The sequence below is a fragment of the Lactuca saligna genome, chromosome 7 (genome assembly GCF_052625555.1).
Source record: "Lactuca saligna cultivar CGN05327 chromosome 7, ASM5262555v1, whole genome shotgun sequence".
Classification (NCBI taxonomy): domain Eukaryota; kingdom Viridiplantae; phylum Streptophyta; class Magnoliopsida; order Asterales; family Asteraceae; genus Lactuca; species Lactuca saligna.
Window position 1 is genome coordinate 18,073,625 of NC_136423.1, and position 25,855 is coordinate 18,099,479.

At 39.3% G+C, this 25,855-nt stretch overlaps 1 protein-coding gene across 1 annotated transcript; it reads left to right on the forward strand.

Annotated features, from left to right (window-relative positions):
- Positions 1-18,167: 18,167 nt before the first annotated feature.
- Positions 18,168-25,838, forward strand: B160 (protein). The gene is made up of 14 exons (XM_078964187.1): positions 18,168-19,157; positions 19,246-19,382; positions 19,671-19,918; positions 20,004-20,064; positions 20,346-21,315; positions 21,814-22,275; positions 22,419-22,491; positions 22,601-22,686; positions 22,910-23,029; positions 23,133-23,200; positions 23,720-23,796; positions 23,891-23,967; positions 25,348-25,529; positions 25,650-25,838. The coding sequence occupies exons 1-11, from the start codon at positions 18,402-18,404 to the stop codon at positions 23,742-23,744; spliced, it is 3,006 nt and encodes a 1,001-aa protein (XP_078820313.1). The 5' UTR covers positions 18,168-18,401; the 3' UTR covers positions 23,745-23,796; positions 23,891-23,967; positions 25,348-25,529; positions 25,650-25,838.
- Positions 25,839-25,855: the final 17 nt, after the last annotated feature.

The following is a 25,855-nucleotide window of genomic DNA, read 5'->3' on the forward strand; positions in this document are numbered from 1 at the left end:
CACACAAGTGTTTCCTCCAATTCACTCAAACCAAAGCTTTGATACCAACTTGTAACATCCATAAAAATCAGGACAAATTTAAACTTTTTCAAAACATTTTAAAACCATTAATTACTACAAAACTTGTTTTCAAAATAGTATAATATAAGAGTATCTCAGAAACAAATCATAAACATGAGGAGTTGTACGATAACGCCTTTGTCTTCCCACGATCATCTGATGTACTTGAAACAAAACTAAAACTGTAAGCCTAAAGCTTAGTGAGTTTCTCCAAAATACCCACGCCATACGGATATAACCATATCATATAAACATATAAGCAAACAACATGCATAATGAGCCATCAGTCTGCTGGACCGATTCCCGATCCTTAGTCTATTTAGACCGCTCTCTGAGCCCTTGGCACGTCTGGACCTCCCTTCTCGGGGCCTTCAGCCTATCCAGACGGCTCGCAGCGCCTTCGGCCTGACTAGAACTGCCCGACCAGGGCCTGCAGTCCACCCGGTCTGCCCAGGATGTCTTGGCCTTCTGCACACAGCAGGACCTACCTCAACCCTTTCCCAGACCAACAAACATGTGCACATACATATAAACAAGTAAATATTTAGATCTAACTGATCAGTAATCATGGCAACCATCCTACAACCAGGATACCGATCTAACCGATCACGAACATAACAACCATCCTATAACCATGATACTGATCTAACCGATCTCTAAAAGTGGCACCATCCTAACTATCCGAATGTAAATCAATAAACATATCTTGCAATAAACCCGGATGCAAATCCAATAAGGGACGACGTTGGTGCCTTCGACCCTATTAGTATAGTGAGGACAACTCACCTCTCAACTATCGAATCGAAGGGATAAATCAAACTCTCAAACCACAGCCACGAACTCCACCACCTATATTTACCATAAGACCTTTTCCATAAATTCCAATTTACCAAAATACACAGAAGACAACTAGTCAACCCTTATCAAAGTCCAAGTCAATGGTCGAGGTCAACAATTAATGTTGACCCGACTTGTCGAGTGCAGTTCATTGAGTCGTTGAGTCCTTCCTGAACTCGAGAAATCGTGAAATCCCTAGTTGACTGGTCGAGTTTCCCTGAAACTCGCCGAGTTCATGCATGTCCAAATTTCGGGAAAACCCTAGCTGACTCACCGAGTCACCCTACTGACTCGCCGAGTCCATGCAAAAGTCTTTGCACGACAATATTCATTAGACTCGCCGAGTTGGCCATGCAACTCGTCGAGTCCCTTTAGTCCTTACTCCATTAAGATGCTTTTTAAGCCATTCCAAAGCTCCATATTGCAGATCTAAGCTCCTAATTCATACTTCTTACGTAAAGTTGCAACCTTTATGTACATGCAAGGTAATAATGTCTCAAATCAAGCTAATGAAAGGTTCTAGGAAAAAGAAATACTTTAGCATGATAGAGGCTGAAAATTTATGATTATAAGGACCAAGATGAGTCTATATCTGAAGTTGAAACTTCATATATTGGTTCATCACTCAAAATGGAACATCAACATGCTAAAATGACCCTAAAACCCAAATATAGAAGGATCTAGCTAGAAGGAGATCAAGTAACGACTTAATACCTTCAAATATTGCTAAAATGAGGTAGACTTAAAATCCACACACGTTCCTTGCCTCAAACTTCTGGATCTTCAAGCTCCTCTCACCAAGATCGACCTTCTAAGCTTAAAACACACAAATATGGAGAAAAAAAATGACGATTTAGGGTTTCTGGACTCACAAGGGGCTATAAGGGAGGATAAGGGATGATAATGACCCTTTAAATAGGATGCAAAACCCTGGAAATTAGGGTTTCATCCTACAGGTTCAACTTGTCGATTTATGTCTCCAACTCGGCGAGTTAGTCATTTAAAACACGTGGTCCCAAAAGTTCATACTCGACGAGTCAAGGCATCAACTCGTCGAATAGACCTTTCAATATGAAAATAAAGCTGTAAAAACTAATACCTGAGAGCTGGGGCGTTACAATACTCAAGACTAGAACACAGATCTAACAGATTACAACAGCATAACAACATACTAAATATCAACATTCCAAGGAATGCATGACTGTATATAATGAGAGGTGAGATAGTCACCCGAACACGTGATCCTACTCTAGAACTACAACCAAATAAGAATCAGGTAAGAAAGCCTATATTAAGAGTCCTCAGTCTATTCTACATGACTATATACAGTCCCTAGGCATCACTCTACTAGCAGATAACCAAAACTAGTGGGTCGACATTGGTGCCTTCGACCCACGGATACAGTGAGGCGAAAATCACCTCGATGTTCGTGCATAAACCACTGTAGCAATGAAGAAATCTACCAGCTTCAACTCACTTCCAATCACCTACAGGAAGATACTTGAGTCAATACCCGATCACATGTCATAGTCACTTGCAATAGTGACCACCTCACATGAAATGACGATTAGGGTTTCACATTAAATGACAATTAGGGTTTCACAAGAAATGATGATTAGGGTTAAATAAGAACACTGAACCCATTAAGGACTTAATCACCTAAAGATATGAATGATTAAGGGTTGACTTAGTCGTCCTTGGGTGAAATAATATTCCAGTCAATATCCCAAATACGTGCCCGATTATTGCACAAAATAAAGCTCCTTGATTCTAGGGTTTTTACATAAAATGATAACTAGGGTTAGTGTTCCTCACTTAACCCATTAAGGACTTAATACATTAAGTCCAATATTGCATTGTCTTAATTGTGGAGATTCGTTAAGCATTATTGTAACATCCCGAAATATCAAGAGTAGAGTTGAAGGGCTAAAAGAGTAAATTGGGAAAGAGTGACTCGGTGAGTCCATGTGCGGACTCGGCGAGTAGAGTCGCGACTTGGTCGCGTGTTAAGTGGCCGACTCGGCGAGTCAGGGTAATGGACTCGGCGAGTAGGCGCTGAGTGGAGAAAACCCTAATTCTCGGGGTTGAGCCTTATATAAAGATCATTATGTTTCCCTCCCAGCCTCTTTATCACCCCTTGAGCCCCATAAACCCCTAAATCACGAAGAAGCACCATTGTTGGATGGAGTGGAGCTTGGAGAATGTATTTGTGAAGGAATTTTGGGAGATTGAAGGCTTGGAGCAAGGGGCTTTGTTTGAATTTGAGTCTCATTTCAATTAGGGCATTCCTTTGAGGTAATATCTCGTTTTTTGAGCTGCTATTTCTTAGATGCATCATTTTGGGGATGTTGGAGATCATATCTTTGGATGTATTGGAGTTTAGAGGTTAGATCTGAGGTTGCTACCTCAGATCTGGAAGGGAGAAGGTCTAGAGTGCATGAAAGTCCCTGTTTGTGAGTGGTTGATGGAGTCATCTTATCCCAAATCCTAGCCCAATGTGCAAACGGCTTAGATCTCTTTGGAATCACGTAAAGTTTGCCACTTTACGTGATGGATGGGTTGTAGGAGGCTAGATCTATGTTTTGGATCAATTTCATGGCCTGGAGTGCTTCTGAATGGATTCAGAACGGTGGTACTCGGCGAGTCGCATGGGTAGACTCGACGAGTTGCTTGCAGATGGCCTGGAACTCGACGAGTTGGAAGAACAACTCGGCGAGTAGGTTGAAGATAGCCTTGGACTCGACGAGTCCATTTGGACTCGGCGAGTCTTGTCGAAGAGTCCCAAATATTCTCTGGTAGAGTCGAGAATCGGTGAGTTGAGGGATGACTCGGTGAGTCGAGTGCGAGTGGACTCAGAGTTGTTGGACTCGGCGAGTCTTGGGGTGACTCGGCGAGTTAGGTCGCAGATTGAATGAAGTTCTGATTATGGGAACTCGACGAGTCACAGAGTTGACTCGACGAGTAGGGTCAGTCAGGGGTTGACTTAGACTGAGGACTTTGATTTCGACCAAGGGTTGGTCGTTGACTTTTAGGGTTTGGTCAGCGATGTGGCCTTTGGGCCAAGAGATAGGTAAACTAGTCTTTTACCCATGAGAGGGTGTTATGAGATGATTTATTCTAGTCTCGAGAGTTATATTCATGAGAATATTTGCTTTACGTGTTAGGCGGTGGCGAGTTTGAGATTCCAGTGTGGGGATATCTGCTTTCTGCTTGCCAGGTGAGTCTTCTCACTATACTTTACCTTGAGTAGGTAACCAGAGTTATGTGTTCAGAGTATTTGTATGCTATATGTACGTGATGTGTTGTACTGCATTATTTCTATGTGATTTATGCTGTGCATGTTTATAGAGTTGGAACCGGAAGGTTCCCAGAGTTAGAGCCTGAGGGTTCACAGAGTTTGGGTGCACGGACCCATAGAGTTATAGCCTCGAGTGGCTAATATGTGTTATGTGTGGTATTTTGGGGAACTCACTAAGCTTCGTGCTTACAGTGTTTTGTGTGATATTTTTTTCAGGTTTCTTTCAGTATCACGGGACGGCACCGGCTTGATTGTACACACCAGAGAAAGAGTCATATTTTGGAGGATCCTGGTTTTCTATGCAAGTGAAAATGGAGTCATGTTTTATAAATCGACTATGAATGAGATTTTAAACAAGTGTTTCTAAGAATAAAATTATTATTTTAAATGAAAAATTTGTCTTGAAATTTACGGTGTTACAAGTTGGTATCAGAGCCTTGGTTTGAGGGATTCGGATGCGCCTTCGGGTAAATCTGGACTCAAACTGAGGAAGTAAGAAAAGTTTGAAGGAAATAATTTTCTAAAAATGAATAAGGGTTCAAAGAGGAAGCAAGAAAGAGCAGTGTGTACAATCAGCCTGATCCCAAACGGTGATTTCCCAAAATACCCTTATTTTTTTTTGTGTTATGAGATATTTATGATGCACCTTATGAGATAATATTGCATGCTAGAGACAGTCTAGGTATTTCATATGTTAGGACTAGAGTGGCCTGATTTGTGATGCCTTCGTCTAGGACTCGTTGTTATATGTGTTATGCTTTTGAGTATGTGATGAGTGAGAGTATCCAGTTAGAACCCATGAGAGGTAGAGTTACAGAGTTTGGTGGTACTTTCGAGGATGAGCCGAGAAGGTGAAGTTATCACAGAGAGGGAGTCCTATGTATTCTTCGATGCTCGAATGCTGCTTGCTTTGTGCTTTGTGGAACTCTCGATGATGGGAGTCAACTACCAAGTGAACATGACGATATTCAGGAGGTAGATGGCTGGCATCATTAGGAGCTCTTCAGCAGCTGATAGCAAAGAAGTGGGAGGACAACGAAAGAGCTTAGGGAGTAACCCGATCCAGGTGAGTGCGCTTGTAGAATAAAGAATTTCGCTGGGGAGCGAGCACGCGCGATGGGATTGGTGAAAGAGCAGGTCGAGCGGCTATTTAAAAGCTCTGGGATGGTCCGTGTGGAAAGTATGGGTAGATGTGGCAGGTAGTATGGGCCCGTACTACTGAAAGCAGAAGACCCATACTTGATACAGGGAGCATTCTGAAGGTTCTAAAGAGCAGATTGAGGAAGTGATGTTATGGTTCGGGTACCATACATCAGAGCCGATTGAGGAGTGATGTTATGGTTCGGGTACCATACATCAGAGTAGATTGAGGAAGTGATGTTATGGTTCGAGTACCATACATCAGAGCCGATTGAGGAGTGATGTTATGGTTCGGGTACCATACATCAGAGCAGATTGAGGAAGTGATGTTATGGTTCGGGTACCATACATCAGAGCCGATTGAGGAGTGATGTTATGATTCGGGTACCATACATCAGAGCAGATTGAGGAAGTGATGTTATGGTTCGAGTACCATACATCAGAGCAGATTGAGGAGTGATGTTATGGTTCGGGTACCATACATCAGAGCAGATTGAGGAAGTGATGTTATGGTTCGAGTACCATACATCAGAGCCGATCGAGGAGTGATGTTATTGTCACAACTGGAAGTTTTGTGTCATGTAATCTATACATTCAAGCTTATGTGAATCAAAAACTTCAATCAAATACATCATACAAATACTACAAATAGTCATCAAACAATTGGGAACACTAGAAGTTCTTAATTAGGTCCATTTTGGGACTAGAACTTCCTTATTGGACCTAATGGGCCAATAAGCTTCCAATTTAACTATCTTGGGTTTAGAACCCTAATTGGATTCAAATTGGACCCACATTTATTTTATTCAACATTTTAGGTCATGTTGGACCTAGAATGAAATGAACTAAAAGCCTTGATACATGAATAACCTAAACTAGTCCAATAAAAATATGAAAATCCTACCACATTCTTTTAGGTATAAAACACACCCTAACTAACTCTAATTTTGGGCTTAAGGGGAAAAAGCCCAAAATTTTCTTCTCCCTTTCCAATTCTCGGCCCAAGGCCCAAACCCAAAGAGAAATGGAAGTGTTGACTTTGGATGCCACCTCACTAATACCCAAAGGACATCCATGCATTGTATCTCATTTTTCCATGCAAGTATCACTTCAAAGATCACCTCACTTCTTCCTCTCCCTCACTCTCGGCCGAATCCCAAACACACACACAAACATTTCACTCATCTTCTCTCTCAAAGAGCTCTCTCCATTTCTCTCCAAAATTTCGAAGATCCAAGAGGAATTCAAGGGAGTTCTTCCACAAAGATCATCATCTAGGTAAGTTGAAGCTTGGATCCACACTTTAGACTTCTTCTTATATCCAAAAACCTCTTCTTAACTCTCATGAAATCATGAACTTGTGTCTTAGAACTCCATAAACTCGAGATCCTCAACAAGGGGTGCTAGGGTCGAAAATCACCAAGTTTTCTTCCATCCTTTCTTCAAAAACCGAATCAACATCCAAAGGTGAGTTTCATACCCCCTTATTTTCGGTTTTTATAAGTTTTGTGGGGGAGAATACAAGAAAAGGTGTAGATCCATCATTATGTGTATGTTGTGGTTGATTTCTATGCTTATATGTGTGTTTTGTATGATTTTGATGCTAGATCTAGTGATGAAATGCTAAAAACCGAGATATATGTTTTATTCTAGCATAAAATACTATTACATGCAAAGTATACTAAGAAAAATAGCCAAATGGCTTGACAACACTTATTTTGGGCTAAAAACTCATTTTTTTTGACATAAAATGTTAAAAATACAAAGTTGAAGGGTCTAAAATGAAATATTTCGAAATCTGATGGGTGAGATGAGTCAAAACAGTTTACATAATGCATTTTCTGAATATGTGCTATTTGGAGGGTTAAAAACATAAATTCCAAGCTTATTGGGCTAAATATGACATTTTCGGCCCAATGAGGCCCAATATACAAAATTTTCTAATTTGGAGGACCAAAACTGCATTTTTCTGTAAAACAGTGGACTATAAGTGTTCCATGTACTTTTCAAAGGTTTAAAATGCTTTTCAAATTTAAAAAGGACCAAAGTTGCAAAGATTTTCCAAATTGGGCCAAAAATGTAAAAATTGCAAAAAAGAGGGGTTATAACCGAGAAAACTGCAATTTCAAGGACTTAAGCTGTTTTCTATGAAAAATATGCTGGAAAATACTTATTTCAATAATTTTTGGTGTTAAAATGTCAAGAAAATTGATTTAAGGACCAAACCGTAAAGTTTTTAAATAAATGGGTGAAAAGGGTAAATTTTACAAATAAGGAGGGACTGAAAACAGAAAATTCTCAAGGCTAGTTCAATACATGCAATTTGACCAAATGATGGTACCACGCCTATCGACGAAATACAATACATTACAATACCAAAAGTCGTTGTCAAACGAATTGGTTCGGTCTCGAACCAATAACAATCCGAAACTACTAACACGACGACACTATGACATTACGACATTACGATTCATAACTAATAACGATTGGGAAATCACTATACATGCGAGTGTGCACAGACGTCTACGCACCATCTTTGGGCCCCAAAAGTGTAAAATCTTGTTTGTTGAGCCTAGCTAGCCCAATGACCTGATCTTAAGGCCCGAAGACCTCTCTCTTACGAAGTGTTGGGTTTTACCGATCCGACATAACGTAAAAGGACTTTCAATGGCAAACATGCTGCTGGTCCCCAAGGGTCCTTCAGTGCTGCTAGTAAAGTCTGTAACTCACGATTGCGGGTTGGGCTTCGGGCCCTTCGCAATTGCAATGGTCTTGAACGACGCGGGGAAATACCGAGGGTTTCGCACCTTCTCTTCTTCCCTCCGGTCATGGGACTACACAAGTCTGGGAGGATTGAGTGGTGTGAAGAATTACGAGTGACGCCTAAGGGATCGCTTGTAAGGTTGTCGATTGGACGTTTTCATTAACGCATGTCACAACACTTCACCACCCACTGTATTCTCAATGCCTCCGGAGCTCAACGGTATCCTCTAACGCAACGAAACAACGGTATACAAACTAAGTAAAGCAAAGTGATAGGAAAACGCCGGGTTTTCCTAGGGTTTTCAACAATTACAATTATGAATTATCGGTCGAATTTCACAACTCTTACGCTTACATCTATAGAATTCAAACAAGCGTACTCATGGATCATCACATATTTTTACACTATTCTATTTTTAGAAAATATCGGATTTTCTGATGGTTTTCAAACAATACATTGGATTTCAAACACTACTTATGAACTCACCAACATTTCATATGTTGACGTTTTCAAAATACTTGTATTCTCAGGTAACAGATAAGGTGAAGGATGATTTGTACTCTATGACGTTTTGCTGTGGTTTAAGTAGTATCAAACAGTTATTTTTTTTTAGAATGTAATGTTTTGAACAATGTAAACGCTGCCGGTTGTATTATCCCAAATGTTGGTGATGTATAATGTTATGTTTCATGTATATGCATTGTGATGGTATTCAATGAGTCACGACAGCCCCCGGACGTTTCCGCCGTCTGGTTCGGGGGTGTGACAGTTATGGTTCGGGTACCATACATCAGAGCAGATTGAGGAAGTGATGTTATGGTTCAGGTACCATACATCAGAGCAGATTGAGGAGTGATGTTATGGTCCGGGTTCCATACATCGGAGCGGATGGAGGAGTGATGTTATGGTCCGGGTACCATACATCGGAGCGGATTGGGGAGTGATGTTATGGTTAGGGTACCATACACCGGGGCATATTGAGAAGAGATGTCATGAAATGAGTACCATGGGTCGTAGTGAAGTATGTTTGTGGTTCTCCGGTTATTCGGTCATGAGTAAGTTCGTTGAGGCGTCCCGTGAGAGGGAGATCGAGAGTCCCTCAGAGTATTTTAGTAAGGAGTCAGTGAGAAGGGAGAATTTCGATCTGTGTTGGGCAATCAGTCGATAAAGGAGATGTCACCTCCTATGATCTGGGAGGTACTGATTATGCTCGTGTGAAATATGAGAAGCATGATGTTTTGGTTTAGGGTTTAGGGGTAAACCCTGCAGGTCGTCATTGATGATGATTTCCCACCAGAGTATCAGGTAGCAGGTGTGCCGCGAGGCAGTGATTTATCATGAGCAGATAGTCAGTTGGGACTAAGATGTGTGAGGACCACACTACACCTATTTGAGCATAGTAGGAGGTATTGTAGTGGTATCAGTGGGGAGTTCAGTCGAGTTCAGCGGTGCAGAGAGTTTTCTATCCATGGGGTGTTGAATCTGGGAGTGAGTACCTGTTCTTGGGATGAACACGGTGTTGGAGTGTTGGTTGATGAGTTGAGGTGAGGGGTACGATGATTTTATGGTTCAGTCTATGAGCCAGGAATGTTATCAAGCAGTTGAGCTGTTTGGTACTAAATTGGTACGAGATTTGGAACGACTAGAGGCAGACGTGACGAGAAGTTCTTGAGGAGTTCACCAGAGGTTCATAGTATATGAGGTCGATTCATTTCCTTAAGGGGGGATTATCGGGCGTTGTGTAGCACCTTCCGGGGGCCGGTGCGATTTTGCTGGAGAATATAGTTATGGGTTAGTTGCGTGCTATTTGGTGATGGTTCGAACCCTAAGTGGGGGAGAACCGGGTGCCGTATGTAAGAAAGCAGAGATTTGTCAAGAGCAGTTATAAGTGGAGTATAGAGATATGCGGTAAGAAATCATGAGACCAGAGATGTCGGTGATCGAGGAAAGGGGTCAGAGTGAGTTAATGCGGGAAATACTTGTTTGAGAAGGATGAATGTCTCCACGACAGGTGTTTTTTTAGTCGGGAATCTGGTATTGGTCAGTGTTGGGGCAAGTAGATAAAGAATGATTGGGCAGCCAACTCCCGGGTCAGTATGCGTATCCTTGTTTGGATTTTGAGCGGCGGGAAAAAGGGTTTCGGAGAATTATCAGCGTATTTCGTAGTGTTAGCGTTTCTTCGTATTGCAATTGAGAAATTGAATACACCGAAGTTGCAACTTGAGAAAAATGAAGATCTAGTTATGGGGTTCAGAGGGAATGTATTATTGCATCTATATGGTGCTTGGGGCAAGAGATCTGTGGTTGTGGCGGGATCTTGTGATGTTCGGTGGGGGTGTTCCGAGGTATCCGGGTATTGATATCTTTATTTTGAAGTTATTCGTGAATCTTGAGTTGAGACGACTTGTGGTATATCAGGTATCTATGGATCTAGTGAGAGCCTTCGAGTATGGGCATCCAGGGAGATTACTTGGGAGAGTGGATCTTCGTAAGGGTGGGCATCTGTTATGACGATTGTCTCCAGAGTCTGTGATGAATATTCGAGACGAGTATGGGTAGCCGCCTATGATAGTCTGTGGAGCATGAACTAGTGGAGTCAGAGAGTGTTGTGATACTGCGGGGAGCCGTAGTACTCACTATTCAGAGAGTGTTGTGATACTGCGGGGAGCCGTAGTACTCACTAGTCAGAGGGTGTTGTGATACTGCGGGGAGCCGTAGTACTCACTAGTCAGAGGGTGCTGTGATACCGCGGGGAGCCGTAGTGCTCACTAGATGGCAAGAGAGTGTGATGATGGAATGTTCTCCGATCAGTGTATGATGTGGAAGAGTTTTGGGGTTGAGTAGCCCTAGTATTGAGTTTTTGGAGCCTGGATGTTAGACCGGGGGCGAGACTGGGGTCCCCGTCTCTGTCGGGGAATGTGGTGAGATGCGCAAGGGATATGCGCAGCTAAAACCAGAGATCAGAGTGGAGACGATCCTCGGTTGGATTGTACTTTCTTGCATAAGGAAAAGAGAATTTCGTGACTTGCGTGTCACGAGGCCGGGATAGTGGTCACGGGGAGGAAGTTAATGGGATATTTGGATCATGATTTGGGTGACCTTTGGAGGCTCAGTTGTGGAGTCAAAAGCTGACCTGGTGACCAGTCTCGAAGAGGGATATGAGATGAGCTAGAGCCTATCATGATGATGTCTGAGGATACCTCAGAGGGAATGAACGATTCAGACGCTCAAAGACATGCTTCGGGCATGTGTATTAGATTTTGGAGGGTGTTGCGGCACGTATTTATCCTTGGTTGAGTTATCCTATTTCAACAGCCATCATTAGTGCATCGGTATGCCACCCTTTGTGTTGTTGTATGGGAGGAAGTGTCGGACCCTCATTTGCTGAGGAGAGTGTCGATTCGCGGAAGTGGAAGTTGTAGTGAGAATAGATGATTTGGAGTATGATGGTCGAACATTGTGTCTGTGGCAGTGGTATGGAATGACATTATGATGGGGTGTCTGCTGAGGATGCGGAAGGGATTCCGCGGGTGTAGAGCCAAGAGTCTCAGGATGGATGTAGGGATGGAGTTTGGGACTCCCAGCTTGATTCTGATCAAGGGTCGTGTGCGTAGTGGTGGTGTCTCCTGGGGATGTTAGAGATGTCATCAGTGCGACGGGTTCTCCTAACCCAAGAATGCAAAGGTTGGTGCGGCTTGGGTGCTTGATTGCAAGAAGAGGACTCATTAGAGTTGCTCTAGGATTGAAGAGTGGGCCTTTCTGTCGTCACGGATTGGATAGGATAGGATTCGGATCGGGGATCCGATGGTTCATGGCTTCTAACCCTTATGGGTCAAGTGATTGTTGAGATTTGGGTCAATGATGCTTCATGGGTAATTCTCGGATCGTTGAGTGTGGTTATCAGAGGGTACATCCGGTGCTCGGTTCGAGACAGTGGTCAGGACACCGTAAGGAACGGGAAAGTGTGTTCGAGTTTCGATGGGTATGTCTTGTGAGATCCGGTCCGATTAAGGCCAGGTGGCACGTTGTGGGAGTATTTCTGGAGTTGAGTTGCTGTAGGCTTCGAGGGCGAAGCCTAATTTAAGTGGGGGAGAATTGTAACATCCCGAAATATCAAGAGTAGAGTTAAAGGGCTAAAAGAGTAAATTGGGAAAGAGTGACTCGGTGAGTCCATGTGCGGACTCGGCGAGTAGAGTCGCGACTTGGTCGCGTGTTAAGTGGCCGACTCGGCGAGTCAGGGTAATGGACTCGGCGAGTAGGCGCTGAGTGGAGAAAACCCTAATTCTCGGGGTTGAGCCTTATATAAAGATCATTATGTTTCCCTCCCAGCCTCTTTATCACCCCTTGAGCCCCAGAAACCCCTAAATCACGAAGAAGCACCATTGTTGGATGGAGTGGAGCTTGGAGAATGTATTTGTGAAGGAATTTTGGGAGATTGAAGGCTTGGAGCAAGGGGCTTTGTTTGAATTCGAGTCTCATTTCAATTAGGGCATTCCTTTGAGGTAATATCTCGTTTTTTGAGCTGCTATTTCTTAGATGCATCATTTTGGGGATGTTGGAGATCATATCTTTGGATGTATTGGAGTTTAGAGGTTAGATCTGAGGTTGCTACCTCAGATCTGGAAGGGAGAAGGTCTAGAGTGCATGAAAGTCCCTGTTTGTGAGTGGTTGATGGAGTCATCTTGTCCCAAATCCTAGCCCAATGTGCAAACGGCTTAGATCTCTTTGGAATCACGTAAAGTTTGCCACTTTACGTGATGGATGGGTTGTAGGAGGCTAGATCTATGTTTTGGATCAATTGCATGGCCTGGAGTGCTTCTGAATGGATTTAGAACGGTGGTACTCGGCGAGTCACATGGGTAGACTCGACGAGTTGCTTGCAGATGGCCTGGAACTCGACGAGTTGGAAGAACAACTCGGCGAGTAGGTTGAAGATAGCCTTGGACTCGGCGAGTCTTGTCGAAGAGTCCCAAATATTCTCTAGTAGAGTCGAGAATCGGTGAGTTGAGGGATGACTCGGTGAGTCGAGTGCGAGTGGACTCAGAGTTGTTGGACTCGGCGAGTCTTGGGGTGACTCGGCGAGTTAGGTCGCAGATTGAATGAAGTTCTGATTATGGGAACTCGACGAGTCACAGAGTTGACTCGACGAGTAGGGTCAGTCAGGGGTTGACTTAGACTGAGGACTTTGATTTCGACCAAGGGTTGGTCGTTGACTTTTAGGGTTTGGTCAGCGATGTGGCCTTTGGGCCAAGAGAGAGGTAAACTAGTCTTTTACCCATGATAGGGTGTTATGAGAGGATTTATTCTAGTCTCGAGAGTTATATTCATGAGAATATTTGCTTTACGTGTTAGGCGGTGGCGAGTTTGAGATTCCAGTGTGGGGATATCTGCTTTCTGCTTGCCAGGTGAGTCTTCTCACTATACTTTACCTTGAGTAGGTAACCAGAGTTATGTGTTCAGAGTATTTGTATGCTATATGTACGTGATGTGTTGTACTGCATTATTTCTATGTGATTTATGCTGTGCATGTTTATAGAGTTGGAACCGGAAGGTTCCCAGAGTTAGAGCCTGAGGGTTCACAGAGTTTGGGTGCACAGACCCATAGAGTTATAGCCTCGAGTGGCTAATATGTGTTATGTGTGGTATTTTGGGGAACTCACTAAGCTTCGTGCTTACAATGTTTTGTGTGATGTTTTTTTCAGGTTTCTTTCAGTATCACGGGACGGCACCGGCTTGATTGTACACACCAGAGAAAGAGTCATATTTTGGAGGATCCTGGTTTTCTATGCAAGTGAAAATGGAGTCATGTTTTTTAAATCGACTATGAATGAGATTTTAAACAAGTGTTTATAAGAATAAAATTATTATTTTAAATGAAAAATTTGTCTTGAAATTTACGGTGTTACAATTATTTTAGATTTAATCAATAGTTTTAACGCGGGTCCCGACCAACTCCAAAATTACAGTTTCTTGATATTAGGGTTTTCTAAACCCTAATTAAGGTTTCCAACTCCTAAAGTTAAATGATTATCTAATTTAATAAATATATAATTAATAAATTAGGCACCACCCACTGCCACCTCAGGTAGTGGAGGTCGGTGGCGGTCCATGGCGGCCGGAGGTGGCAACCACCCGCACACGGCGCGATGGTTTGAGTAATAATTCCAACAATCCAACACACATAAAATTTCCTACAACAACACACACATACTAGCACGAAAAAAGAATAAGAAAAAGCCCAATACAACCACCAAAAACGGTGGCCGCCGGCGACAGAAGGTGGCAGCCACCACCTCACGGTGGTGGTGGTGGTTTTTCTTTGATTTTCTGGCCAAGCAAGGTCCATACAACATCATACAAATAAAATACGCTCACACACTACATTACACACACAAAACATGAAACACGAGCCTCAAATCACCGAAATACACACCCAATCTCAACCACCCTCGCGGTGGCATGTGGCGGTCGAACAAGATGGTGGCAGCAAAACAGCCGTCGGATCGACAACGATGATGCAACAACAGAAGAGAGATGAAGAAGGAAAGGATTTCGCAACCTATAACCAAGATCACTAGCAGCGATAGCCACCGGTCTTGCCTACAACAACAACGTCATCTCACGGTTTCCATCTTCGTTGGCAATGGAAACAACAGCGGTGGCGCAACCAATCCCGGTATCGGCAGTGACGAAACAACAACAAAAAGGAATGGAGAAGGGAGAGGTGTTCGACCTCTAACCGGACCAGCAACGGACACAACTTTGCTCCTCTGGTCTTCGACTAACGCGACGTTGTCTCACGATTCTCGTCAGCTTCCGCAGCGACGAGGCTTGGCTTGGTGGTTCCGATTTCAACAATGGAGGTGGCGGCGGATGGAGATTGGGTAAACAAGGGTGACGGTTGAGAGCAGTGAAGTAGGGTTAGGGTTTGAATGAGAATGGGAGGTGACGGGTTTAGGCCCCGTCCAATTTTAAACTTAAGCCATGTTTACACTTTCAGTCCTTCCCTTACACTTTCTTTGCAATCCGAGTCCGAAATTCACCATATCATCCCTGACTCCATAAATCCTTTCAACACAATTCCAAAAATCACTAATCAGCCCCTAGCATCCAAAAATCTATTCATAAATCCAAAAACCTATTCATAACTAGTCCGAAAGTTACACTTTAACCCCCATTATGCCATTGATTTTGATGCAAAAGTTAATTCGACAGCCACTAGGTATCCATCAACTTTATATGCATTTAGACTGCTTATATATCCAATTGTAAGAGGGCTGAGGGTTGATGGGTTGCCATCTTCTTCAATCTCGATACTTACACTCATTTATTTTTTTAAATTCTTCTACCCATGTTCCTTACCTAGTCATCCGAAGGCATTAGTATAAGGGTTATGATGCACAAATTAAGAATGATTGACATTGACGTACTCTGGGCAATTCGTGAGGATAATGCCAACAAGTCGATAATTAATGTGATTAAATTGACAACATTAAGCTTATCAATTGCTCGATACAAGCCTCAGAAGATGTAAAATCAATGCATCTAGTAACAGTTTTCTGATTATCTTGGAGTAAGCTAACAACCATCCCTCCAATGTCATTATCTGGTTTGATGGTCTTGCTTGCTTCATCTCCTAATCGTGGCGATAAAGTGAATATTCTTGGTGTCTTATGTTATATAGTGCTCTGGGTGATTTGTAAATAAAGAAATGCAAGGATGTTCAAGCAAAATTTTTATAATCCTCTAAAGATAACAAATGATATTCAGTTGGCATCGTTTAATTGGATTAAGCATAGAGCAAAAAGGAATAGTTTGAGATGGGAAAATTAACGCATTGATCTGGTTTCTGCTTTTTATATGCAACTACACTTTTTTCTTGCTAGTCTCTTGCTGTCACACCCCCGACTGAAGCGGAACATGCTGGGAGTACTATTTTCATGGATAACAGATAAACTGTATATATAATACAAGTGCAATGATAAACAAAACAATATTTGTATCCCATCATTACGTGTGAATATAGGGTTCTTACATATAATAATAGAAAAATAGGTGCCTTAAACATGTAAGTAGATAACAAAAACAAGATAGTTAGGTTATCTGATAATTGAGGGGGTCTTGAGGTTATAATGATATTTATATAGTGCACAAAGCCCTAAAAATAAGGTTTGGCACACTGAACATTACGTAGGGCGTACCATTAGGTACGTTGGGCGTACCTGGTCCACCCGCACATCCCGTAGCTCGATACATGGGATTAATATGCTAACTTATTCCACTAAGGGCCCGTATTTCCAAAGCTTCAAACTATCATAAATCCTTCGTTATAAGCCTGTTTCCAACGAACTTTATATCCACAAAAGGTGGCGAGAAGCGATATGCTTCTAATGACACACTATAGCCTTAAAACTTCCCGAACAAAACCCAAATACCTTAAAAGACCGAGCCAATGCCTTTACCAATACCCTTGGGCTCTAAAGCACAACCCAAACTCTTTTATCACACAACCTACCTTACCCATATCCGAAAAGGGCCTGAACCTTTCTCCTTTAAAGCCTCAAAACCTTATCATACCCGAATTTCGGCCTACGAGCCTTAAATCACAAAACGATCTGAAAAAGGATGTTACAAATGGATTAGATTTGTATGTTTTAACGTTTTCACAAAATACAAAAAGAGTTGAATAACTAAAAAATTTCAACTTTGATACCCCAACTTAGGGGGACTGTAAGTCATTAAATATCAAACCAAAAATGAGAAAAGTATAGTCTAAAATTATCTACAAACTCTAAACTTCAAGTTCGAACAAACCGCATGTCAATCGAACTTCAAAATGATTAGATATGTATGTTTTAACGTATTCACAGAATACAATAAGAGCTGAAAAACTAAAAACTTTCAGCTTTGATATCCCAACTTCGGGGACTGTAAGTCATTGAATATTGAACTAAAATGACAAAATAATAGTTTAAACTCATCTACAAACTCTAAATTACAAGTTGGAAAAAAACCAATGTCAATCCGACTTCAAACAAACGAGATATACATATTTTAATTTTTTCACAAAAACCGGTTCCGGTTCCTAACACCGGTTCTGGTGCTTAAACCCAGTGTACCCGGACCCGACAGACCCAAACCCGAATTACCCGGAACCCGGATAAACCCATTTTTTAAACTCGGAACCCGGGCATATTCTATATATTTCGGTTCTAACTAGGGATGAGCATAGGCAGGTACCCGCCTCAATTGGTGAGAACCAGAACTGGCGATTCCTAGAAAGTTAGAACCGGAATCGGAACCGCTGTAGGCGGTTTTTAAATTTTTGGAACCAGTTCCGGAATCGGGTAACCCGGTTACTTTAACTTTGTTAACTTATGTCGATAAAACCGCAACTTAGTTCGATCCAAATCGAATCAATTCGGACCAATGAGGGACAAAATCAGACCAATATATTCTAAATCGGTCTAAGTAACACACACATATTTATATGAAATACTAATATATATATATATATATATATATATATATATATATATATACACACACACACACACACAAATTGGTTTCGGCGGGTACCCATCGGGTAGCGATTCCGAAAAAATGAGAATTGGAACCGGAACCGCTTAAGACGGTTCCATAACTTTAGGAACCGGAACCGAAACCGCTTAAGACAGTTCCAGTTTCAGAACCGGCAGTTCCGAGGCGGTTCCGGTTCAAAAAACAGGTACCCGGTTCCGATGCTCATCCCTAGTTCTAACGGTTATGGTTCTGCTCTGATTTTTCGGTTTTAAATATTATCCCTACCTCTATGTTAACGGCATGTCACCATGATGGGACAATGTGAGCCGAGCATATATCATGATAGTTACCGATTCCACTCCTCCAAATCTTACTTAGAAAAAAAACATATAATCATCCGAACATTAGATTACTGCGATTTGTTTTCTATGTCCACACTATGGTTACATCAAATCAATTTGTAAAGATAGAATTATGATTTCTAGATGAAGTATATAGTATATGCACAGAATCCACGAGACAATTCAAAATCCAAGATACCCCTTGGTCATTTAGTCAGGTTTCACCGTCTAATGCACATATCGAAAACCAAGATCACAAGCGGAACTTTTTTCCCCTTTCCCCCTCTACTGTTTCTTTCCCTTTCCCCCAAAACCCTTGCCCCGTTTCCCTCAAAACCCACATAATTCTTCACACAAAATCGTTTTTTCCTCCATTTTCTTGACAAAATTGTGATTTTTCTTTCGTTTTAGGAAAACCCTCAAAGAAGAGTGTAAAAAAATGAAAGAAAATGGCGGTGGTGGCGATTCTTTGCCAGACGAGCAGAGGTGTAAAAGAAGCGACGGCAGGAAATGGCGGTGCGGGCGGCCGGTGATGGATGGGAGGACTCTCTGCGAGACGCATTTTCTTCAAGGTCGTCACCGTCAACATAAGGAGCCGGTTCCTGAGAATTTAAAGCTGGAGAGACAAAAAACCAACCGAAAATCCGAAGAAAAAAACCCTACTGAGAAGAGTGAAATTAGGGCTAATGGGAATGTGGATTCTTCCAATTTACCCAGAAAAAGGGGTAAAAGAAAGCTCCTTGATGAAGGAAACACAGGTGAGAGTCATGAAACCAGACAAAAAGGAGTCGTGGGTAGCTCAAATCTGCATCGGAAACTGCGTAAAAGAAACCAAAAAGAGGCAAAATCGAAATCATCCATGGATATTTCCGAAGATCTTGACGATGCTCTAAGAAAGATGAATTTGAAGAAGGGTGATTTGCAATTGGATTTGATTAGAGGGTGTCTCAATAGACAAATTGAGAAGAAGAAAGGGAAGCAACCACAAAAAGAGGATATAGTGAAAGAAGATATCGTGAAAGAATTAAAGTACGGAAGATTGGAAATCTCACAATCTTCACCATCAACAACACCCATCACAGTCAACAATGCAGCACTTTTGAATGGCAAAATTGGGGTTTCTCCCTCCAGTTCCATGCCTACTAGGTTTTTTAGGTCAAAAAACATTGATAGAGTACCTATCGCCACAATGCAGGTTGTTTTTTTAACCTAATTTGATCCATTCCTTCTGAAATAGTCATAACTTCGCTACATATTTTTACTGTTTTTCTTTTCATCTCTAGATTTTACCAAGTATAAAAGCTAATGTAAAAGCCGCTACAAAGAAGTGCCATTGGTGTAGGATGTGTAGCTATCGTGTTCTTGTCAAATGTTTGACTTGCAAAAAACAATTCTTTTGTGAAGATTGCATTCGTCAGAGGTTTGTTTTAGTTATTAATACCTTTTAATGCATACACATCATCCTTTTGTTTAATAAATATATCATGATTTTGTAATTCATAAAAGCAATGGTGCTAATTATTCTTAGACCATATCTCCATTTTCTCCTCATTAAGTGCTCTATGGATAAAGCGTTGTCTCATTAAAGTTCTTGATAAAAGCCTCTGATTCAAGCCCATATATATATATATTTTTTCTTCGGGGTGCATAATTTTTCTTAAAATAAAATAAAAATAGAAATCTAATTTGGATCTTGAAATGGTTTCAGGCTTCTTGATAAGGCAGATGTCAAGAAACAATGCCCTGTTTGCCATGGAACTTGCAATTGCAAACTCTGTATAAGGGGAAAATCAAAAGAAGTGAAAAGTAAAGTTCAGGATCTTGTTGTTTATAGTGGTGAAGGGAAGTTTGACAAAGGTCAACAACATCTTTACATGATCCATTTGCTCCTTCCATTGCTTGAACAAATAAATCAAGAAAAGATTATTGAGTTGGATATTGAAGCTAAAATTAAAGGTAGAGTATCCTCAATCTTGTTAATTTTTACATTTAGTGATAAAAAAATGAGAATCACACTTATCATTTCTTCTGAAAATTTTAGGAGAAGACCAAAGTGAGCTACAAATACAGAATGCTATAGGCTCCCCAAAACAACGGTGTTGGTATGTTTCTAAAATCTAAATACTCCTTTTTTCCCAAAAAAAAGTGGAATAATTTTCCAAAATGTGTTCCAAATTAGTTGCAAAATTGTCTTTTTTTGGTAAAGCTTCTAGCCAAATTACCCCTTTCCTCATTTGTAATCCGTACTTGTGTATATTTTAAGTAACTTTTAAACCATTCGACCTGTATTCTTTTTGGCTGAATTTTCCAGTTTTACCCTTTATCAATCAATGATAACCCAAAACTTCAGTTTAAAATCATTATACCTTGTTGTTTTTTGCAGTGGTTTTTGCAAAGCTTGCATTGTGGATGTTCACAGAAGCTGTGGAAAATGCTCTTATATTCTTTGTTTACCTTGTTGTCAAGAATTTCGTGAGGGACACTTACATGGTGGACTTAGAGATCTTAAAAACACAACAGCAGATAAACGAAGATCTTTATGCACAATTCTATGGAATTGGAAAACTAATGAAGATGGAAGTATAAATTGTCCACCAAAGAATTTAGGTGGTTGTGGGGACAATATACTCACTTTATTCTCTCATCACCCGTTCAATTGGACTAAAGATCTTGAAGCATCTGCAAAAGAAATAGCTTCCAACTCAAATTTCACAAAAAGTTTCAATCTTGATGCTTCAAGTTGTACACTATGTGATGAAAATGACAAAAATGGGGAAAAGGGTGAAATCTTGATTGAAAACAAGTGTTTGTATTTCTCGATCACTCAAGATCAAGATTTGGAGGACAAAAATCTTGAACATTTCACGAAGCATTGGGTCAAAGGTCAACCGATTATTGTTAAAGATGTCATCAAGAATGATTTGGAGTTGAATTGGGATCCGGTTTTTATGTTTTGTATGTATCTTGAAAGAAGTGCAAAATCAAGAAATGCAAAAGAATCGAAGTTGAAAATTTGTTCAGATTGGTGTGAGGTGGAACTCGGTAGGCAGCAGATTTTCATGGGTGGGAAAACACACGCGAATGTGTGGCATGAGAAGTTGAAATTTAAAGTTTGGTTATCTTCAGGATTCTTTCAAGAACATTTCCCTAGTCATTTTACTTCTATAATGCATGCTTTGCCACTTCAAGAGTATATTAATCCAGTGGCAGGGGTACTAAATTTGGCAGCAAATATGCCACCAGAAAGTCAAAAGACGGATTTGGGTCCGTTTGTTTATATTTCATATGGTAGACCCGAAGATGTTATGGGGGGTGATTTTTTAACGAAGTTATGTTATCATGCATATGATATGGTATGTATCTAACGTTGTGTTGTGTTTGTTACATGGGAAAGGGATGGGTTATTTTTTATTGATGAGGATGAGAAGGGCATTTTAGTCTTTTACATAGATGAGAGATAGAGAGCGATTCCTTGTCCCACCTTTTTGCATGGGACAAGAAATCTGGTTTTGGGTGGACAAAAAGTTGGTTTTTTTTGTTCCATTGACATCGGTATTGGTCCCATTTTACCTTTTTGAGTGGGAAAAGAACAATTACCTTTTCTGGGTGAGACAAAAAGTTGTAACTTTTGTCCCATTGATATTGGGTCCCACCTTTTTGGGTGGGACAAAAAAAATGCAACTTTTGTCTTATTATCTTTTTGGGTGGGACAAAAGGTTTCAGCTTTTGTCCCACCACTTGTTTTGGGTGGGATAAAGAATTGTAACTTTTGTGCCATTGACAAGAGTTCTAATCCCACCTTTTTGGGTAGTACAATAAATATTGAATTATAATTTTTTTTTTTGGTTTAGGTTAATATTCTTGTGCATGCTACGGAACTTCCAATATCTGAGAAAAAGCTCAATAAAGTAAAGGTCTTGTTGGACAAGTATTCACAAGATCATAATGAGACACCAAAGAAGAATAAAACCAAGAACAAAGTTGATGAACCATGTGGGAAATCATCATTTAGTAGTGAAGTAACTCAACAATCAGAGATGGAGGACAACACAAATGAAGAACTCACTCAAATACCCAAAGTTGACCCGGTTGACCCATGTGTGTTTTCTGATGATGATTCAAGCATTGGTGATTCGGATGATGAAGATATGTTTGAAGAAGAGTTTGGAAGTCCAAGGGGTAGCAAAGAGGAAATTGTTGACACTCGTGGGGCCCAATGGGATGTTTTTCGTAGACAAGATGTTTCAAAGCTTGTTGAGTTTCTTAGAAAGTATTCCAAAGAGCTTAACACATCCTCTTGCTCACCTAAAAAGGTATCCTTTTTCTTTGCTACATTTTGACTTAATGCATAAAGAATGACTTAATAGAGAAACTTACATAAAAGTGACTTTTCAATTTTCCCATCAAGTCCTAACTTTTTACAAATTTGCACTCATAAACTTTCTCTTCCATATAGGTTGTTCATCCGATTCTTGATGAGAGCTTCTACTTGGATGCTTTTCATAAGAAGTATCTCAAGGAAGAATTCGGTAAGTTTTATCCTCACACCTTCTTGTAACTTATAGTTTCTAAAACATTTATAAAACAGGGTTAAATTCTATTTCCTTCATTGTGTTTTTACTAATACAATTTAAACAGATGTGGAACCATGGACATTTGAACAACGTATTGGTGAAGCTGTCATCATTCCAGCTGGATGCCCCTATCAAGTAAAGAAAATTAAGGTATGATTCTTTTGTTTGTCATAGGTTAAAATATAGAAAAGCACTTGAACTTTTGCCATTATATATCGATTTATCCACTTAAGTGTTTAATCATTTATACTTATTTCAATTTGGATAAGTTGTTGAATCATGTAAACACTATATGTTTAGTTTTTTGTTTCATGCAACCATTATCATATGCTTGTGTGAATCTTTTTGTTGATCCTAAGGAATCTTGATGCAGTCATGTGTTAATGTGGTTCTTGAATTCATCTCACCTGAAAGTGCATCCATGGGCATCAAGTTGAGTGATGAAATCCGTCAACTTCCAGTAAATCACAAAGCAAAAGGAAAAATGCTGGAGGTATATATAATTATATTATCATATCTCAATAGTTAATGTTCTTATTTGTAGTTTTTTTTTTTTTTTGAAATGACATGTGACTAATTCTAAAATTGTTTTTTAGGTCAAGAAAATGACTATTCATAGTGTAAATGCTGCAGTTGAAGAAATCAGGAAAGTATCACAAGCAAAGTAAGGACTCTTCTTTTTTCCTTTTTAGTGTTGTTTGGTTAAATGTTGTTTAAAAAATATTTGAGAAAATGATGAGAGAGTTCAGGAAATGGAAGGAATAAAAAACAACAAAGGGTAAATTTGTAAAAAGATTAGGACTTAATGTGGAAAACCTACATTAAGACATTCTTTCTGCATTAATACCAGTTAAGAGTCTCTTAACAACATGAATTCTACTTTGTATTATTTGTATGTTAGATTTTTAAGTTTTGTGTTAATCTGTTATTAATGCATATTAACATTTTTGTCTTTATTGGTTGATGCATTCATTTTAAAGTAGATTCATGAACCCTGTGTTAGATAGAATCTCATTTTTAGGGGTGTTTGGATGTACATTTTGAAACCGATTATAATAATAAGAATAAATATGTTGTTTTACATTAATTTAAGTTAAATGACTAAATCGATAAAAAATATATATTCAGTTTATATTCACCTGGACTTTTCCTAACTCAATCTTTGACTTCTTTTCAATTCCAGAATTAGTGACAAAGTAGAGGAGTAGAGATCAAGAGTTACTAATGAACTTGGCATATGATCAAATCTCACCATGTGATGTAAGTAGCAAAAAACATATTTCTTGTTATTTTCTTTAACAAAATTTAGTTTATGAAATCCCAATTTTTAAAACCAATAATACAAAATCTGCAGATATCAAAACGGGAGGATGATATTCAATGTTCATGATCAACTGTAGATCAATGGATTGTGCAGATGATACAAACATGGTATCATAACAAAAATGTTGCATTTAATGCTTTATGTTTATTTTGTGTATATATAGATTGGTTTTTGTAGTTTAGGGCCCATGTTTATATTAATATACTACATGTTTTTTATTCATGAGTCGTATCATGAAATATGATTACTTGTTTTGTTCCATAATAAAGTATCCACATTTATACTCCCTCTATCAAAATTTCTTGTTAATATCGAATTTGGGCTGAAAATGTTTCCTAATATTGTCATTCGTAGAACGTGTTTTCGATTAATAGTCACTCTTATAAAATCACATGTCGAGTCAAATGTTGCAAATGATTAAATGCAAGAAATTGCAAATGATTTCTTTATAAAGACATTGTATTTTGAAAAATCTACCCAAATTCTATTGTTATAATTGGGTAGAGTTTTCAAAGTATAATGTTGTAATAAGAGGAAATGAAAGTTGGATGCTGTAATAAACAAATCTATGTAAGTACATTGCTATCCTTGCATTTTATCCTATGAATTTTTACAATATTTTAAAGAAAACTTTTTTTTATCCATACAATTTTACATAAAAATCAAGTAGATTTATGTTTATTGTAGTTGAATAATCTCTTTCTTTGAACCTCAAAACCATCGGATACTTGTTATGGAACACATGTGAGTATTATATGCTAATCAAGTTTTGAACTAGTTTTGGATATACATAAACCTTTACTTGCTTTATTTGTAAATTGTAATAAATGTAGTTCATAACCTTAGCTAACATATGATTAATTTAAAGCATGGATACTCTAGCATATTACTTAGATAAATGCTAATTGGACATTAATCATCATTGTTGCATTTATGGTTGAATTGTTATGCTAAGTTAATCCATATTTGCTGCTAAATGTGAATACACATAAATGCAAAAAATTTATGCTAAGTTAATCCATATTTGTTCAAACTTTTTTTTCTTCTTCTTTGTTAAAGTTTAATCATTAATGGTAACATGTATTCTGTTCTCTAGTTTCATATAGGTTTCCAAATGGGTGTTTGGATTGCTTTTTTGAAGTGATTATTGCAACTTCAAGGATCAGAATCAGACTATCTTTCTAATTGAAATTAGGGATAGTTTGGTCATTTTGCATTTATCCTCAAAAAGCTGCTTTCTTTCTAATTTGTTTGGATGTGTCTTTTAACAATAACTTTGTGCTACTGAATAATTGGTTGTCAGAAAATGTAGTGTATGAGATTGCATTATCATACAATTGTAATAATCACTACTGATGGTATTAAGTGTTTGACAAATTGGGATTAATTAAGGAAGTAATACATAAAATTAGGGTATATGTTTGTAATTAAATATTGACCCTGAAAGTAATCAGATAATCATAACTTGAATTAATTTTGTGTTGTAGGTGGTGTTCTTGATTTGAATAATGGAGTTTGGAAGAAGGCAAGTGGGTTTTTGGCTTCAATTTGTTCTTGAAAAGAAATTTAAATTGAAGATGTTCTTGAGGACTCTGAATCAGGATGAAGATGAAGCTGGTGATCTGGAAATGAAGCTAAAAAATGGCAAAAAAAAAAAAATAGCCAAAAGGTATTACAAACATTATATTTAAAAAAAAAAAAAAGTCTACCCAATTACAGTATAATTTTATGTTCATTTTTTTTTTTTCTGTTAATACCATTATTGATACAGCATAATTTGCTATTGCAGATAACATGTCTCTTTGATCACAACCAAAGAAAACACAGGATTAATAACCCAACAGCTTCAACATGGACGCCATTTTTGTCCCCTCCATTGTTACTCTAGAGTTCTGATTCAACACTTTAGATGTGATATAAGTTTGTACAGTTGTACATTTGTATGTTTCTTAATGATATTTTTTATTTTTCAGTTCCATTCAATGTGTTTGTGTT